General features: G+C 48.8%; 1 protein-coding gene across 2 annotated transcripts in view; it reads left to right on the top strand.

Moving 5' to 3' along the window:
- Positions 1 to 19,738, top strand: part of Zbtb16 (zinc finger and BTB domain containing 16) — a 176,513-nt gene that overhangs the window by 102,886 nt on the left and 53,889 nt on the right. For both annotated transcript variants that reach the window (XM_029481755.2, XM_021171973.3), the window contains exon 4: positions 13,922 to 14,008. In XM_029481755.2, the coding sequence (XP_029337615.1) occupies positions 13,922 to 14,008 (87 nt within the window). The remainder of the gene's footprint in view (positions 1 to 13,921; positions 14,009 to 19,738) is intronic.

Here is a 19,738-nt window from a genome sequence, read left to right as displayed (position 1 = left end):
GTGGAGAGCTTGACAGTGGCGTGCCCTTTCTCCTCTCCATCACCATGTCCCACTAGAAAGGAGGGAGAGAAAGACAGCTACCCGTGGTCTCATATCTTTTCTTGGGGAAGGCACCCTGGGGTCAGGAGTAAATGGCATAGTCACCATGTGCGGCCACTCTGAAACAAAGGAGCGTGTGGCATACACCCAGCAGGTGGAGCGTGACTTATCCCTGGCCTTTCAGATCTTGTCCAGTGGAGCTGTATCCTTTGGCATGAGACTGTTTTGTCTACTGTAGAACAACCTTGGTGTCTCTTCAGGCACACACTGGGGGTGCTGGAACCTTCTCTGGAGGGGGTAAAATCGTTACCTAGTGGCAACCAGGTTTTGAAGGTTGGCCAGCAGAGGAACTTGCTTGAGGTGCTATTCTGGATCCCACCTACATGTACATGTTTTAGAGAGAGGAGAGCAGATAGCATATGTATGAATTTGGCTGTTAGCAGCTGGACTGAATGGCCAGTGTGTGCAAACCCAGGCAGGGCAGGTGAGAGTTAGTGCTCCTGTCCTGACCTGCCTTCTGCTAGTGAGCCAGCTGAAGGGATCACATGAGCCTGGGAAGGGAAGGGTGTTCACTGGCCCCACAAGGGAAACAAATGACCGCTATGGGAATTTGGAGCTATGAGACTGTCCCTTGGATGGGGTTGGGGGTGGGTGGTATTTAAATGGAGGAAGAACATCCTCTGGCAGGCATGTCCAGGAGGAGCTCAGCTGTGAGGGAAGGGGCTGTCTTCATTTTCCATGGTGAAGAGAGCAAGGACATCTTTGAGCTAGAACCAGCCAGGCAGGCACCTCTGCACTTCTGCCTCTGGTGTCCACAGTGAGCATCAAAGGTTTATAATCCACCTGAGGGTCCTCCGGTATAGTGGTCCTCCTTAGTGGCCAGTCGAGAAGCACTCCAGTGAAAAAGAAGACTGCCTGCTGTGGGTAGGTGGGGACCTGGCACCCCACACCTCAGCACTTGGAAGGCAGAGGCAAGGGGATTGAGAATTACAGGCCAGCTTTGCATTAGAACACTGAGGACTGGGAGTTCGCTCAGTAGTGAGAGTACTTACTCAGCGTGCACAAGGAGCTATGGGCAATCTCAAGCAAACCAAGAGAGGGAGAGATAGGTAGATATGAGAGAGGGGGAGAGGGGTTCTGTAAGCTTCAGCCTGTGAATGCAGGGCATACAGCATTGCCCTTGGGTGAACTGAAGCTACTAGGTCACCCTAAGGACAAATAGAGGATCTATGAGGCCTTCTCCCAGGTGAACGTCACCCCAAACCCCAGACCATCTCTTTAGGTCACATGGTAAATGCCCTTATGTGTGCGTGTATCAGTAAGTCTGGGCTGGCTCCCTCGGGATGAAGTTAGCACCAAGGGCTTCTCTAAGGACTTGGCTGGGTCCGGGATTCAGTATGGTACACGTGCCTCTTCTAGACTCAGCCCCTTTATCCTGGCCCCTAGTAGTTGGCACACTCCTTTCTCTTTCCCCTAGCCAAGCCCATTTGGAACAGAAGTCTTTCACTTGCCAGAGAAAAAGAAAAAAAAATCCAAGTTCTATACTTTTCATTAGGTAGTTGGGATAAAAAGCCTTCTGGGGTAGGCGGATTAAACCTCGTAGCTCTCTCGCTGGCTATTAGAAACTAATTGAGCACCTAGCGCTCGTTGGCACTGAGTTCTGCTGGCGTAATTATGCAAGGCCACAGTCATTTCAGTAACAAGGTAACTCCAGGTAAAGAGAGAAGGATGCCCTGAAACTTTCGATTTTTCCAGAGTCTTCCTCAGTTGCTTTCCTTAAATGAGCCTGGGACAGACAAAGCCCGGATATGAGACTTTTGGGGTGAGCTGTTGTCTTGGGTGATGACTCACCCCAGCCTGAGTTCTTCCATGGAAACAGCCCAGGATGTCTGGTAGAGTCCTGCTGTGAGCTCCTTTGGTCTTGATTGAGGTTTGGGACCTGGAGTCACACGTCTTGGAGTAGAGGATGCAGAAGAGCATCTTCCTGGGAGCTTGGGAGATAGATGAGCCGGCAGTAAAGAGGCTGAATTAGAAAGACAATAGACTCCGAGGAGGGCAGGGCCAGACACAAGCCCTGTAATAAGGTAGATGGTTACTTTGTGTCTATCTGGACATTTGTCCAGTGTAGATGGGTAAGGTGTTAGTCTAAAAGACTAGGAACAGCTGGGCATTTAACGATGTCTGAAGGTTTCTATACCGTAGGCATATTGATGGCATATTGATGGTGATACTTTCTCTGCCAGGACGACATCTTTCTATCCAGTCAGGAGCTGTGAGTGGGGCCGCTTCCCTCGGGGCTTGGGCTCAGTAGGTGCCAATTGGACCTTGAATATGTTTTGGAAGGAGCCCTAGGGCATGGCCATGATCCTGTCCTCTGGGTGGCCCTGCCTGGCCTCTGGCCTGCCACCTATCAGCATTGAATCATGTCCCTAGGAGAACAGCATGTAACTAGGCTTCCCAATATAGCCCCTGCCCGCAAGGTGACAGGAAGTCATTGTCACTCGGGCACTCCTTCTTCTGACACCACATGGCTGGCCTGGCTCTCTCCCTTCACTTCTCAGTCCTGCACAGCCGTGAATTCTGCTCTGGGGGCCTCTGTAAAGCTGGGTTTTCTTTGAGTTTTTAAGTGAGCCATTTCCCCAGTGCTGTTTTCAAGCCTCTGCCTTGAGTCTCCGGCCTGGACTGAATTGTTCCCACCGTCTCCGCAATTATAAGTTTGTCACAGTCAGAGGCTGGCTGAATGGAGGCAGAAATGTGGTGTTTGGTTAAATTGTAAAATTAGCTACGAAAGTTAATGGAGCATTTCTGCCTCTGCCTTTCAACAAGCAGGAGTCTTAGGAAGGTGCTGCTGCAGGTACCTTGCCTAAGAAGGAAAAGGGGTGGGGGTGGGGTCCAGCCCCACAAGGTGGCACATGCTTAGAATCTCAGCGCTTAGAAGTTGAGACAGAAGAATTATCATGAGTTTGAAGCTGGCTTAGACTGCATAATGAGTTTCAGGCTTGCCAGGATTGTCTTAACAACAAATAGAGAAAGAAAGAGGGGCAGAAGCTTTTGGCTCACCATACCTTCATAAGACCTGTTTTCCCGTCCATAGTTCATATCCATTTTATGGATGGAGCCACGCTCGTTCCTTGTCTCAGCTTTCCGAGCTACCACCTTTCCAGCTCCCAAGTTCACGTGGTACCGCTTGCCCACTTGCAAATGCTGACCCTCATGCTCTGGAAGTCACAGTCTCAGAGGTGCGTGCGGAAGCGCTGCCAACAGTCTATTTTCTGCACGCACCAAATTCGCAGGTCCTCTAATTACACCAAACAAACCGCTCTGTTTTCAAGCAGCAATTCGATGTCATTTTAGTTGTCAGGAGCACTTTAATAACGCTATGGGCTTCACCCTGGACATAGTCCCCCCCTGCACCCCTTGAACCTTTTGTGTAGTGTGAACCAGAAACTGCCAGTCATGCTTTCCCCCAGTTGGGGAGATGGACATTAATTGTGACAGGCAATATTTTTGTTTTGAGAAGTGTGGCGCCTTGAGCCTTCTGAATTTTGAGCCCGAAGCCGGCAGTGCTGGGGTTGTAATGTAACACCTCAATTATGGTGCAGGGGGCCAGAAAGCCAGACTCTGCAACCAACAACGTTCCTTAGATCCATGGCTGCAGCCACAATTAGGGTTTCAGAAACACCAAAGGCAAGCCAATGAGTGTCATTTCTAACCGGTTTGAACTTTTTACTACTCCCTAACATCAGAAGCGCCCGGCTAGAGAGCTCACTTCTTGTCCTCAATAAAGCGATTAAGTTGAATGGGTGTTGGGGAGTTTTTAGGCTGTGAAGGGCTAAAAATAGTCCTGCTCTGTTTTCTGAAAGCCACAGCAGGCCTGGAAAGGCTGGCAGCCGCAAGGTGCCACTGAGGGGGTCGGAGGAAGGGAGAGGGATGGCGGCAGACCCTTGGGGTACAAGGTCCGAGGTGGGTTGTTGAGAGTAGAGGCAAGGAGATCAGCTGCCTCCAAAGTGCTGTCACAACAGCAAAGATGGCATGGTTGCTTCTCTCTTCATTTGAAGAATCCTCCAGGAGAGGGGATGAGGAGAGAAAATGAAGGTATTAGTCCTAAATTAGATTGGCAGATCCAAATTTTAGAATGGATTGCTAGGCCTAAGTTTAACCTATTTAGCACTTACCCTGTGACATCAGCTGTCCTAGGAAAAGGGTTCAGTTAGGGCAGTGAGTAAATGTTCTGGCGTGTTATCAGAGAAGGTAGGGGTGGGAGAACCCTGAGAGCCAAGAGGGAGATGCTTTCACCGAAGACTTGGTGTACCAGGGATGCCCAAGAATGGAACAAAATGACTTTTTGGTAATTGATGGTCAACCAAGACAATTGTGTCTGCTTTAGTCCTTTGAGAGTGGGATTTTTTTTTTTTTAACGTGAGAGCCCATGTCTCTCCTTTAGGAATTACTGTTGTTTCTTGACAGGGCATTTTGCTGCCATAGATGCTGGAAGGAGAATGTTGGATGAGAGACAGCCTAGCCTGGACACTGGGGAGTTCTGGGTGTTGCTTCCTGGTGGCATTTCTAGAGGAAAAGAGCCATCTTTGGGGCTTGTAGAGCTCACAGTCAAGGGAACGGAGCAGAATGGGCCTGCCTGAGCCCTGCCAAGTGGCTCCTCTAACAGTGCTGTGGCGATCACACTGGAGATAGTGTCTGAAGTCTTCAGAAAGACTGTGTCATGCCAAGTGTTGGAACATGATTACTACTTAAGGGGAATTTAACACACACACACTCACACACACACACACCATTGTGAGTGGCATTGGAGAGAGATGGAAGGAGTAGGGTGAGAACGGAAGATTCTAGAAAGAGAGGGGGTGAGAGAATTGTCTGTACAGAGATTCCCAAAGAGATCAACACCTTGTGAGAAGACAGGGCATCCTTCTTGGTGAGAAAAGAGGAAACTGCCTGAAGGAAGGGAGGACCAGAGTGTTCTGCAGGAGGAAGGTGTCCCACTTTTGGAACATAAAAGTCCAGACTTAGTGGGAGTGTCAGGGAGTAGCAATGGCACACACAAGCTTGAAGGTTTATAGGATAGGCAGGGTCCTGATCCTGACTTGACATCTTTGAAGTAGCCCTGGTTTCCTTCCTTCCTTCCTTCCTTCCTTCCTTCCTTCCTTCCTTCCTTCCTTCCTTCCTTCCTTCCTTCCTTCCTCCCTCCCTCCCTCCCTCCCTCCCTCCCTCCCTCTCTCCCTCCCTCCTTTTTCTTTTCATCTTTTACTTTTTTGGCAAGGTTTAACTGTATAGACCAGGCTGCCCTCAAACTCACAGTGATCCCCCTGCCTAGCCCTCTCAGTGCCCATACCTTTCTTTTTTTTTCTACTGTCCCAGAAGCCTTGTGAGTTTGACCCCGGGAAGCATGGTCCATGCAAGCAGGTGTGTTTGTGTGCTCACGCGCACGCATCAGGACACCTACTCTGCACTGGAAGAACTGTGTCCTTCCCAGCCTTTATTTAAATGGTTGTATGAAGGGGAACAGTCCCCTTTCAACTGGAGATCTAAGGCTTCAGAGTTTATACAGTGCCACTGACCGTACAAGGAATTCGACGCCACAGCACTGTAGGACTTCCCTGGGCTTGACCATTAGCTTCGGTCCCCACAAGTAGGATGTGTGTGGAAGGATGTCTCACCCTTCATAGCCCTTAGAGTAGGAGTCATTCATGGGCTTTGATTACCCGGTCATGGGAGTTGCTGGGGGTGGGGGGGGGGAAGTGGGTTGGAGAATATAGTTAGGTGAGATGCTCCAAACCGGCACTCTTAGGGAGGAGGAGGAAGAGGAGGAGGGGGAGTTCTCTCTCTCTCTCTCTCTCTCTCTCTCTCTCTCTCTCTGTGTGTGTGTGTGTGTGTGTGTGTGTGTGTGTGTGTGTGTGTGAGAGAGAGAGAGAGAGAGAGAGAGAGAGAGAGAGAGAGAGACTGGTTTACCATCAGATCTGGATTTTCTTTAAAGTAATTCAACAGTCAGTGGACTTGCATGTTACCTTCTGGGTGGCTAGAAGCTAATGATGATGTTAAAAATTGCCCACGATGGGAACAGACTGGAGAGGCTTCTTGTCTCTGACGTCCCAGACCCTATATGTCCTTGTAACTGTTGCTTTGCCCTGGGGTCCTGTAGGAAGCACAGTGCTTAGTGATACTATGGCTGAATGAAGAATTATCAGAGTGGACGACTTCTCTCCTTTTCTTTTCCTTTTCACTTTCCTGGGTTGAAAAAACTATATCCTAACTGTTAACAGTTTGTCCTTGGTACACATAGGAGACAGCTAGGAACAGTAGAATGGAGACTTGAACCTAGATGTCTTTGATTCTAGAATGCAAGTTTTTAATAGCATTACTATTCATTCAGCCTCTCTCTCTCTCTCTCTCTCTCTCTCTCTCTCTCTCTCTCTCTCTCTCTCTCTCTTTGTGTGTGTATGTGTGTGTACACCATCAAGCTAGACTCTGATACTAAGAACTATGGCAGAAGTTCTTTCAAAGCCTTTCTGGTTCAAGTGGGAAGACTGGAACAAGGTGCTATTCTTCCTATGGGACCTGGGACCTGAGACAGAGACTCCAGAATTCCTGCAAAATCTGAGGACACTGCACCATGCTACACTACAGTACAGCTACAGTAGAACATTAGTTGGGCATTGTCCTCTCAGATCTAGCAGTGCCTTGGTGTTGCCCCCACCCCACCCCAAGGTTTCACCTTATGCAGAGTGGACCCTGAGCTGTACACAGAGTACCAGCATTTTCCCAACTCAATAGTTGGATCTACACATGGCCACCCTTAACCCACAGAACACCCGCCATACCCTGACAAACATTTGGCTTTCTGCACCCTCCCTTAGATTTGAGACCTTGCATCCCTGGCCTCTCTACCTCCTGTTCTACGGTGAGTATAGTGAGTTTCCCCACTGCAGTGCTAACTGTAGCACTATAGAGCCACATCCTGGGCCACCCTGGGCCCGGTGGGCTTCCACTCAGTGCCATCTGCCCACCTCTTCCCCCCTTTCTATCCTGTGTCCCTTACAAAAACTGATCCTTCCCAGTTTTTTACTTTGTTGATAAAGGAGAAAGCGAGAGCTAGGGAGAGCCAAAGCGGGTGTGAGGCTGCAGGCAGCTCTCTCTGGGAGTACACAGCTCCTTGAGGGAAGGAACACACAGTGCTGGCCTTTGGAACTGGCAGCCAGTGTGCTGTTCTCTGTCTGATAAGAGGTACTGTAAATAAAACTGTACACCGTGGCCTGTTGTAAAATGCCCGAGTCTGTACGCATTGTTCTGGCGGCTTAGGCTTTTTTTGGGTCTGCTGTTTTGGTACACTCTGTACTTCCTTATGTAAGCAGGCATGCATATCTCATCAGAACATTCAAGATGTTTATTTTAAAATTGAGAGGAATTAAAAAAAAAAAAGGACACACTACTCAACATCAGATGCTGGCAAGGCACTAGGTGTCCCCACCCCCATCCTCTCAGTGGTTCCTTTTTCAAAGATTATTATTAGCTTGGGGGTTGGGGAGGCTTTGAAGAGGGAGGGGTTTTTGAATTTGTTTCTCTTCTTTTGGCTTCAGCCTTGCTTCCCTAGAGAGACATCCCTCTGCATCTGAATGCGTGCAGTATCTTTTACTGATTTCTAGATACCCAGGATTCTAACCCCTACTCCCAGACCCATTTCTGGTTAGGAAGATGAGGGAGAAGATTCTACACTTTGCCAGAGGAGGAGGCCACTATGGGGAGTGTCGTGGCTTTCACTGGGCCTCCCTCACCTCTGCTGCCATTGGAGTACTGACATTTAGATAAAGCTTTATATTCTTGCTAATGCCTCTGACTGGCCTTGATTTGATTTCCTGTGATCCTGGGATGTGTGTGTGGGGGGGTGCGGTTCAGGTTGGGACCGTCCCCCTTTCCCTTTGCGGAAACCTTAGACTAGCTCCAGCCTCAGTCAGGCTGTTGTGTCTACATCTTTTCTTCTTACCAAACCTTTACCTGATTTTATGTCCACCTGTGGCTTCTGTCTAACCTGGGTGGTACCAGGATGCCAGGGCACAGAAGAGAAAAGTGACTATGGAAAACCCAGGCTATCGTGGCAACTCTCTACTTCAGTGTGATACTGAGAGCTTTGGGTATTTGGGGTGGGGGGTGGGAATCTTGCAGGAGCAAAGATGTCTGCTTGTCTGTCTCTAACTATCAGGCTTACTAACCCCCAGGTAAACTTAGAGGTGAGGGCGTCCCCCAAAGCAGATCACTGCCAGCCAGTGAGTGTCCATCCTGGTTTGCTGAGGGAAGTCTGCCTGGGGATGGGAATATACTGAAGGGAAGGGGCTTGCTGTTGTGAGGTATACAGTAGGCCAAGAGGAACTGGGAGCTCCGCTTGTCTAACCTTTTCTTCTTTTCCTCTGAGCTTCTTGAGTCCCTGCCAGAAGCAGACATGTCCTAGAGTTTCTACAAAGAGTCTGTAGAGAACCCAGAAGGTAGAGTCAGGACTTTGCCATCCTCCAGGTAACATCCTGGCAGTGGTCTCAATGCCCACATTCTCCTTCCCAGGCCAGTTGTATACCCCAGTCTACCCCCATAGAGCTTCCAGTGTGCTGGGGAAGGCAGAAGAGAAACGGGAAGCAGACCCATTGCAGGCGGCTATATGGGCTCATCCCTGGAAGATTTAAGAGTTGAATAACTGATTTGTTGTTGATGCTGAAGTATTGGTCCTATGACAGATTTTTCTGTTCCTCTCAACAAAACAATCACTCCCTTTTAAATCAACACAGAGAGAGAGAGAGAGAGAGTGAGTGAGAGAGTGTCTGCGTGTGTGTGTGTGTGTGTGTGTGTGTGTGTGGTGAGAGAGAGAGAGAGAGAGAGAGAGAGAGAGAGTGTCTGCGTGTATGTGTGTGTGTGTGTGTGTGTGTGTGTGTGGTGAGAGAGAGAGAGAGAGTGTGTGTCTGCGTGTGTGTGTGTGTGTGTGTGTGTGTGTGGTGAGAGAGAGAGAGAGAGAGAACTTTGATATACGCCTTTACAAACGTGAGACTCACCTTATACAAAATAAATGGCCCTCAAATACCATTGCATTGAATCTCAGTAAAATCAATCATAGTTTAATTGCAACAAAGGCAGTGCTTGAAAGGAATGCTGGGTGGTGATGTGATAGCTGCTGTCTATGGGTCCTTTGTCTCTACAATCCACTTGACTCACTTGTGAGCTTGCTGAGGGACCTGCTCTTCCGATCCCATTTTACAGATGGCATGGCATACTCACGGTGAGCTCCCCTTGTGTCATAGCTGCTGAATTCCTCTGCCAAATTTGAACTACTCTGTCGGACCCAGCTTCGAAGCCCTTTACCATAACACAACCACCATGGGCGGCATTAATAACACCTGTGGTCTCTAAGCAACAAGGAGTTTTGTTTTTGTTAATATTTGGCATCTGCCTCAAAGAAACAATGGGTCAGTGAGATGGTGCGCTGCCTCAAGGAACTTGTCACCAAACCTGAGGACCTCAGTCCAATCCCTGGGACCCACACGGTGAAAGGAGAGACTTGACCTCCACATTCCTTCCATAGCATGCACTACCCCACACCAATAAGTTAAAATGTAATTTGATAAAAGTAAAGAGAATTAGGTAGATAGGGTCAAACCCATTTCATAGCCAGGGAGCCATAGGCTCAGTAAGGTAGGAAGACTTGAGTCTCTGGGTGATGTCCAGAGCATCAGGTGTCTGACTCAGGCCTGGGCCCTGGCTCTCCTTGTTTCACTGTGTTTGACGGATTGGATGGGTCCAGCTCCCCGTCCTTCCTGTTGCTGCCCCTCTTCAAGCGTCTCTTTCTCACCTCTGCCTGACATTCCTTTCACAGACCTCACCTCTATCCGGCCTGATCTCCTGGTTCTTTCCCTGCCAACAGACAAATGGCCTTGTTTCTTCCTGCTTCCTCTCTTCTACTTACGTTACAAAGATGCCAACTCGTCTGAGGCTGCTGCTACAGCCTCCCTAAAACATGAGCTCTACCCTTTGTCCCTCCTCACTCAGCTTGGCTCTGTATCACACACTACTACCTGACGTGTATTCTTTTCTTTCTTTTAAACTGCGTTTGCATCTTGGTCATAAGCTCTGGGAGGACATTGTCACCCACCTCCTGGCTTTATGGATGGGTACCCATGAAACAGCCTCATGTGGGAAGGATGGGACAGCCATGACCATTTTGGAGCTGTGTCCCTGGAGTTCTTCTGGCTCTGGGCTGAGCCCCGGGCCATTTTATATGAGTAGATGTTGCTGCTAGGCCCATATGCACTCACCCTGGTTCGGCTGGCATGACCAGTTTTGACACCCCATCCTCCAGCTTCCCATTGATGCTTTCTAAATGTATCAGAGCTGGATGATGTCACTGTAGTGCATTTCAGGAATGGCCGTGTGGTTTATCCACATTTGAGTTGCTTTAAATGCAAACCTGACATCATACCGAAGGCAGCAGGGAACAACATATGCACAGTAAACAGGCAGAGACTGTCTTATTGATTAACAGATGAGGCCTCTATTATCGATCTAGGCTTGGCGAGGAAATTTATCACTTTTAATTTCAGGGCTGCCAAATATTTCTGCCTCTGAGCCAGCCATTAGAGAGACAATTTAACGTACAGCCTACTTGGGAGGGGAAATTCATCTGATGCGTTCTGCCCTGGTCTCAGATGCTCACCCTGGAGAGCCTGGGGTGCAAGTGTCTCCAGGAGGGGAGCCAGCAGTGGGAGTCATCGACTGTGGTCCCAAGTGGATCTTGAAGGCTGACTTGGAGTCCCTTGGGGAGATCTTGATATCGTGACTTTGGTGAGTGCGGAGTGAGGGGGACATTGAAGGCCACTGGATATGGTCAGGCTGGGACCGTGGAAGTAGTCATTTCGTAGATGCTGTGTGCTTATCTGCTTTTTATCTTCATCTGAACCCCGGGTGATAGTGTATGTTCGCCCTTCCTTTCCTTCCCCCCCTTCCTCTCTCTGTGCATCTGCCATGAAAGTGAGATGCTCCCTACAGCCCCATTGATAGCTGTTTCTCAGAACCTCGCCATGCCACATCCCTTTGAAGCTCACAGCACTATTGGGTTCCTAACTCGATTCGGATTATGACTACGGGGCTCCAAAGCAGTGGCGGAGCCCATGAGGTGCCCACCCCTCCCATTCTTTCTTCAGGGAGCGGTGAGAACAGAGCTAGCCAAAGAGAATCAGATCCCTCGCAAATCCACAGAAAAATCATTGATGGCTAATGATTCAGGATAAGGGGAAGTTGCTCATTGTGAGGGGGCTGGAACTCCATCCAGCCCCAGCTCCCCCATCCTGACCCTCTCTGCTTTTTGAAGCATTTCCTGTGTACCCCCCCACCCTTGTACATGGATGAAAGTGGTCTTGGCTGTCACTTCCAAACACACAGACACTGTTTTTGCCACCGTCCTCATAGACATTTTCTTGGCTTGATTTTCAAAGTTCTGTAAGCCGTGGGCCAGGTGCTTGGCCTGAGGATATCCTGTGGCTTTCAGGGACACCCCAAGGTTATTGTCACAGGCCTCCTCCTGTCTCCAGGTAAAACTCAGTGCCAGTCACCTGAGGCACACGACTATAATGACTCAGAAGTCTCTTCAGGACCATCGTATCTGCCCTGGAGTGCTTTCACGCCCGCTATCCAGTCAGCTCTTGTGCTGAGCACGTACTAGGGTACATATAGCCTGTTTGTTACTTGGGAATAGAGAAGTCAGTGAGGCTGGGATCCTCCTTGTTCTACAGGTCTCTACTCGTCATTGACAAGAACTGTTCTCTGGTGTTTAAGTCTCTGTATTTTGATTCTTACTTTTTAAGGCACAGATTTTAAAATTTATTCTTTTGACACAAAATTCTTTCTTTGTAGCCCAGGATGACCTGGAACTCACCATGTAGCCCAGGCTGATCTTGAACTTGCAATCCCTTCTGCTTCATTTTCCTGAGTGCTAACCTTACAAGTCAGACATGTACAATCATCCTCGAATTTTTAAAACAAGTACTGGAACGATTTCTCCCAAGTGCAGTTTAACATGAAGCCCTGATACATAAAATGGGTAACGGGATGTGGTTTGGTTGAGTTGTTACACGGGAATGAGGCACTTGCCCAGTTATCCATAAGTCATCTTTGCAGATGGAAGCCCGAAGAGGCTGACAATAAGGAGGATTAAGAGTTCAGAAGTCAGGCTGTGGATCTGTGTCCTCCTTCGCTCTGTGTTATAGCCGGCACATCCCTAACCTCTCTGAGTTTGTGGTTATTCATCTACTGAGTAGGACGCAGTAGTGGTGTAGATGCCAGATGCTGTTGTTAGGACTTGACGTAGTCATGCATAGTCTGCATTCAGCATCATGCCTGGTATAGAGTAAATCCATGAGAAATCCTGAGGCAGAGAAGAGCAGTGGGGACTGCAAATGTGCAAAAAAATATTGTCCGGCTCTTACAAGGCTATAAGGTATGCTTGGACACTTACTAAGACCCTTGGACACACATAAGGAAGAGCTCAGATACTTTGAGCGGTACAGAGTGCATCGGAAGGGATGGAACAGCTGTAACTGGAGGGTGTGCCCCTGATGCATGGTCTTGAACATGAAATGGCATTGAATAAACAGTAGTCAGACTAGAACAGAGACACTAGCGGAGTCAGGAGTCGTCTAAAGAAGGTGCTAAGGGACAGTCCAAGGGACCGTCTGGCTGTGGCATTGTTTGGCTCAGGTTATGGAGGACCCTGAGGTAAAAATGAAGAAATTGAGAACCAGTACAAATGGGAAGTTTCTTATATAAAGAAGTATGAGGAATTATATGACCTTCAATGGAGAATCGGACCATGTAAACCCAATCTCAAGTCTTTGAATCTTTCAGGCATGATACTGCAAAGGTCTGGATAGGTGAGGGTGATCCCCACACAGTGGAGCGATGCATATTGAAGACATTTTGAAGAAAAAGCACCGGGACTTCAGACTGGTGACCCTTAGATGGCATGCAGAAAAACGACTGGGCTAGTGGTGTCATGTTTCGCGCTGACATGGTGACGCCATTGCTTTGAGCTTTGTAGATACGGCTCTTGCTTGGGTCTAAGAACATTGATGGAGTCTAGGTTGTCATAGGCTCCCACCATGAGTCAGGCAGATACATCTGTAGACAAGATGATAATGGCTTCTCAGAGAGTCAGGCTCACAGGGTAACAGATGAGTCACCTTGCCCAGCCCTGAAGGCACAGGTGTCAAAGCAGTGATGGCTGGAGTTTTAAGGTCTAAGGGATGCAGGGAAGCAGAGGAGGCATGGCAGAACGGGCGCTAGTGTGGAGGAAGACAGGCCCTTCAGGGAGTCACCTCACTTGAGGTGGGAGATGAAGCATGGAAGAGAATGCCAGGAAGGGCTGGTGTGTCCTAGGGAGGAGTTTGGGTACCATCCTCAAAATACAGGGAAAATTTACAGGGTGTTAAGTGGCCAGGTGCAAGTGGGTCATAGATGAGTTAAATTTGCTTGTACTGCATCAGAGGGTGTGGAGACAGAGGTCATGCATACTGTCTTGTGAGATACACAGCAACAGGGCATTTCTCTCCTTGTCGGTGTCTTTTGTTCCCATCCACCCATCCAGCAGAGGTGGCCTTTCATCGTCATGGGGCCTCTTACCTAGACTCTGTCTTAGTTCATCTTAATCATGCTGGTTTTATTTCTCCTCCTCTGGGAGACCTGGGTGGGTAGTCACCTGTCCAAGGTAGTCTGCACTAGCTACTGGGGCTATGGATTATCTCTGAGTCCGAATCTTCACCGGTGTCCTGGGTGTTCCCCTAGTACTCAGGACATGTCCCACCCTCTGGACTATGGTTCTAACGTTACCATTTCTTTCTTTCAGCGGGTGCCAAAGCCTTTGTGTGTGATCAGTGTGGTGCCCAGTTCTCGAAGGAGGATGCCCTGGAGACACACAGACAGACCCATACTGGTGAGTGTCCCTGACTCCATTCCCCAGACCACCAAGTATTATAGCACAAAGGAGGTCAAGGTATTTGGTGACATCCTCTTACTGCCGAACACGATACCATCATGTCGAGCGTCTCTGTGGATGGGAATGGGCTTGTGTAGACTCCTGTCCATGAGGCTTGAGCAAGCATTGCAGATAGGACAGTTCTGAGACCAGCTGTTCTGAATTAGGCCAAGATACTATCTGTAATAAGGCAACGAGCTCCCATCTTCCCAAGGTGTCTTGCACGTTCTTGCTGAGGCTCTAAGGATTCTGTGGTGTTGCCTAAGGTCCCCTCGTGAATGGTTGGAAACCTCTTCATACTCAACTCTGGTGAAATTCAGAAGCCCTGGTGTAGCCACAGTGGCTGACCCGCCCTCTCTAACAGGTTGAGCCATCATCTCTAACGCAGCCATCAACACACATGGATGTATTTGGACTGTGTTAACTGTCACAGTGCTGATTGCAGTGTCAGCATCATCTCGGTCACCATGATTTGACAGCTCTGTTGCCATCGTGGCCAAAGTTCACACTGGTTGGTTGCTCACACTGTGCCAGGCACTGTTCTCCTTTCTTTCCGTGATCCCTGTTGGCTAGTCTCTCAGGAACCCTGCAGACTAACAGGGAGGCTACTCTTAGGTCAGAACTGAAGAAAGGGACTCTTTTTTTTTTTTTTTTTTTTTCGAGACAGGGTTGCAAAATCCGCCTGCCTCTGCCTCCTGAGTGCTGGGATTAAAGGCGTGCACCACCACGCCCGGCTAGAAAGGGACTCTTAAAAGAGGGCAGGGGCTTGCCAAAGTCAGAAGCAGGAGTGTGATCGTTCAGAAGTTGGGGTACCCAGGTTTCATTCTGACTGAGGTAGTTCCTAAATGGAACCGAGGATTAATTACGTAGTCTCTCTTCATTTGGGTTTCCTCATCGATTAGGAAAGCAGGGGCATGATGCTATGGGTCTATCAGATAGCCCTTTATGGCGATTCAGTAAAATTATTTTACCTGCAGTGTTCCCCGGAGTGTTTGACTCCTAGTAGGTATTTAGTGGACAGTAGTTGATGGATACACTTAAACAAGTACTTTTTGCAGTCCCGCAGTGTGTCCAGACTGCTGGTGCAATTTAGGATATGGTAGTACACGAGACGCAGGCAATTCTGACTCTCAGGGAACTGAGGTTGCTGCTGAGACATAGTATGGAGGACAAGCATATGATACGATGTCAATTCAAGTGGGTGTCGCCAAGAAAAAAATAGAGCAGATGTGCGGGAGAAAACGAGAGGGAGAAAAGTGGTGTTTTGGATAAAATGGTCAGGGAAGAAGGCTTCTTTGAGGGGTGACCCTTGATCAGAAACCCAAGGTGAAGGGCGAGCTGCTTAGACTCCCGTGGGAGCAGAGGGACTTGCACTTGGAAAGGTCTGGAGGCCAGGCAGTAGCTCATAATTTCAGAAGAACAGAGTGAAGAACGGTGAGCAGTGTCCAGTGAGCTGGGAAATGGGGCCGGCCTCTCCACCCTAGAGCCTGGGCTTTACTCTGTATGTGCTGGGAATTCTCCTGAGCGGGGTGTTAGTTACTCGTTTCATTTTAGCACTGTGACAGTGTACTTGAGAAAAGCGGCAGAAGAAGAGAGAGTTTATTTTGACTCACTGTCTGAGGTTACAAAGTCTGTCATGTCCCTCCTCAGTTAACCCTCATTGGAAACAGCTTCCCAGACTGGCCCAGCAATGTGTCTCCCAGGCGATTGCAAATTCAGGCATGTTGACACTGAAGATTAACGATCATGAGTCGAGGGAAAATATTTGCAAATCACATGTGGAATCTATAGCTAAGAAATACAAAAGAGATCTTACAAGCTGAAAACCCAATACAAATAACCAAAGAAGAAAATAGGTAAAGGAAATGTCACAGAACTCCAAAGATAGACGTAGCCGAAGGACACATAAAAAGATTCTCCGTGTCATTAGCCACCAGGGAGATGCAGATCAAACCGCAAGTGAGATACCACTCAGCCCATCAGGATGTGGCTCTCCGAAAAGACAGAGATAGTGGCAAGTGTTGCTGAGGGTGTGGAAAAACCAGAGCCCTTGTATGTCACCGGTGGGAGGGGAGAGTGAGGCCTCGTCGCTTTGGAGGACCACCTGGACGCTCTTAAGAGGTTTAAGCATAGAATCACCAGATTACACAGCAGTTTTGCTCCTTCCTGTCTACCAAAAGAGATGAAAATGTGTGTCCATGCAGAAACTTGAATGTGAATGTCCATAGCTTCAGTCAAGTAGAATAATCCAGTGTCAATCAACTAACAGGTCAGTAAAACGTGAGGTATACACGGTCAATGCATCCGTTTTCGTTGTGAAATGGATGGAGGTATTGATACACGCTACGGTGTGGCTAAACCTTAAAAACATCTGTTGGAAGAAGCCTGACACAAAAGTCCATGTGTTCTATGGTGGCCTTCATTCATATGTAATGTCCAGGATGGATAAACCTGTACAGCCCTGGAGTCCATTAGTAGGTGTCAGAGAGTGCACGTCAGGAATAAATAGGGGTTGACTGCTAAGGGATACACAGTTTCTTTTGGGGGAGACAAACATTTTCTAGAATTGATCATGGTGATGATTATGCAGTGTGTGAAGATCTGGTAAACTGTATCCTTTGCAAGCATAGATGTGCTGCATGCCATGCGTATTGTAGCCTTTAAAGCTGGGTGAATGTGTATGTGTGTACATATGTAATCTGTCATTGTCAGGAACACTTGACTGGTGGTCCATATATGCCACCTCATGTATATGCCACCTCACACACACACGGATATGTAAGCCTGGGAAGATAGATAAACACAAGTTTGTATAGAGAAAGAGGAAGATAGTCCAGTGAGGGATCTTGGAGAGATCTCTGGAGATTAAATCTAGGGCTTCGTGCTTGCTCTGCATACAGCCCACCACTGAGCTGCATCCCCAAGCTGCACTGGAGAATTTTGAGTGTCGGTGACTTGATTTATACGTGTGGAAGAGCACTGTAGACCTTGTGTTGGGAGTTGATCAGAGAGAATGTTCCAGGAGCTAGTTGCTGTGTGAGCCACCACTCCAGCAGACCCTTAGAAAAACCATGTGTTCTGAGAGTTGGTTGGGCTCAACTGGGTGGTTTTCATGTGGACTGCCATTAGGTGATGGCTGGGGCTGGCACCTTCTCAACAGAGCCCTGGGGTGTGTATCATGGTGATCTCTCTGCCCACAAATCTTACTTAGAACTCCTCTAGCTTGGCCTATCGGCAGCAGAGCAGCCTCTGTCTGGTTCTACAGAACACCGCCTCCGGCTACAGAAATCAGGGAACGAGTGATACCAGCTCCGTTACAACAGTGAAAACAACCAGAAACACACAGTCTCACCTCTGCTCTGTACTGCTGTTTAAAATTGTCCCAGGTCAGCCCCACATTTAGAGGAATAGAAATCTAGACTTCCCTGGAACATTCTCTCTGATCTCACTGGGCAAGTGGTAAGCGCCTATAGGTAATAAAGAGAATTGGTGGCAGCCATCTTGCAGACAAGCAACCACAGGTCTGGAGGGGACAAAGGGAGACTATGTTGGATTCTGGTACGGTTTTCTTATTGTTAGACCACACAGACTGAGGAATCCCACTCCAGGAATACTGGCCAGGGGTAACTGAGAGGAATTTTGAGCTCGCTTTGTCATGTACCTTCACTTTGTCCATCTGGACTGAATTCACAACAGCAGGAAGCAGCCTTCCTTCTAAACCAGAGGTTGGGGAAGCATCAGTGTAGTTACACTCAGCCACGCCCCAGGGGCTCTCTGCTGACCTTCCATGTCTTTGGCACATGTCTGGGAGGTAGTAACAGTATGGCCATGTAACATGGTAGTAACACTGGGGACCCAAGGGGTGGTCAGGGAAGTTTACTTCCTCTCAGATACCTTGTGGCTTTCTGCCAGTAGAGGGGCTCCATCTGAGATAAGTCAGCTCATGTGGAGATTAAGCGATAGATATTTAGTAGACGTCGTGTGGCTCTCTCAGTCAAGACTGAGAAAATTAAGGGTGAAGGGTGGAGAAGTTGGAGTGAGAGAGGCCAAGGTTGAAGCTGGGTATAGGGTGTGTGCAAAGCTAAGAGCATCAGCTACCTACTAGTACAGAACAGGCACTCGGTGAGGAGCCTAAGCACTCGGCCTCCCCTTAATGCACGGCAGGGCTCCTTTATCATGAATGGTAGGTACCTCCTGCTGATCCCTGTAGTGTACCCCTTAGGCTGCCCTTACTGTCAATGAAAGAACATGTGAACTCCCATCTAACATCTCTCTTTTAGAAAAGGGGTCTCAGGAGCCAGAGTTTGGGCTCAGTTGGCTGAATGCTTACCGGCAGCACGAATTCCTGGGTTCCATGCCCACCCAACACTGCATACACGGGGCATGGGGGTACATGCCTGTATGGAAGCAGATGGACCAGAAGTTCAAAGTCATTTTCAGCTATGTATTGAATTTGAGGGCAGCCTGGGGGCATATGAGCCCCCCCCACACACACACACGGGGTGGGGACAGCCTAGGAGAGGGGTTCCAAGGGAATATTGAAAATAATACTGACCAGTACAGTGATGCACACCTTTATCCCACCCAGCACCTGGAAGGCAAAGGCAGATGGATCTCTCCGAGTTCAAGGCCAGCCTGGTCTACATAGCAAGCTCCAGGAAACCCTGACTCAGACACACACACACTCACTCACCGAGAGAGAGAGAGAGAGAGAGAGAGAGAGAGAGAGAGAGAGAGAGAGACAGAGACAGAGACAGAGAGAGACACACACAGAGACAGACAGAGACAGACAGAGACAGAGGGACAGAGATAGACAGACGAAGGAAGGAAGGAAGGAAGGAAGGAAGGAAGGAAGGAAGGAAGGAAGGAAGGAAGGAAGGAAAAGAAAAAGGAAATAAGACTATAAAGCCACAAGAGCCGGGCTGTGGTGGTGCACGCCTTTAATCCCAGCACTCAGGAGGCAGATTTCTGAGTTCGAGGCCAGCCTACAGAGTAAGTTCCAGGACAGCCAGGGCTATACAGAGAAACCCTGTCTCAGCCCCCCCCCCCCAAAGCCACAGGAAGTATCAAAAATATCAAGCCAAGTGAGGTGGCAGGTGTCACCAGAGAGCTAACAGGAGAACAGACGAGCAGTCTGGAGGAAAGCAACAGAGACTGTGGGGAGAGAAGACTCTGCTACTGATAACGTGACAAACTGCCTCAACAGACCAGTTTTACAGATAAGAAGATGGAGGCCTAGAACTAGGTACCGAGCAGGAAGTGCAGAGCTGAAACCTGACCCAGCTCCAAGTTCAGTGCCCTTCCATAGCTCCTCAGCAACCGGTGCCATGCTACTGGGTCTGTGAACCTGTGGCCTGAGCAGGTCAGGGAGAGCCTGTGCTGCCACCGTTTCTCTCGTGGCCCTGTCCTGGCCATCCTTGTGACCCACTTAACTTAAGAATTCCCAGTGCTCTGATGCCCACAGCTTCTTGTCAAGATAGGATACAATTTCCCTGATTCAGGTTGGCCTGGGCATTCCCTGACCACGGGCTCCACATGAGGAGGGATCAGCCAATACAGAATAGATACCACACAAGATAGGAGGTACAGTGTCTGTAAGATTATTATCGAGCCCCTGAACGTAGTAGAAGCTGGCTATAGTTCCAGTGCAAGCTGAGCAGATGGTCCCATCACCTCTCCCCCTTCCGA

This window comes from Mus caroli, unplaced genomic scaffold, assembly GCF_978045245.1.
Source record: "Mus caroli unplaced genomic scaffold, Mus_caroli_1 scaffold_11, whole genome shotgun sequence".
In the NCBI taxonomy this organism is placed as follows: Eukaryota; Metazoa; Chordata; class Mammalia; order Rodentia; family Muridae; genus Mus; species Mus caroli.
The sequence above is the reverse complement of the archived record's forward strand: the minus strand, read 5'-3'. Positions and strand labels throughout refer to the sequence as shown.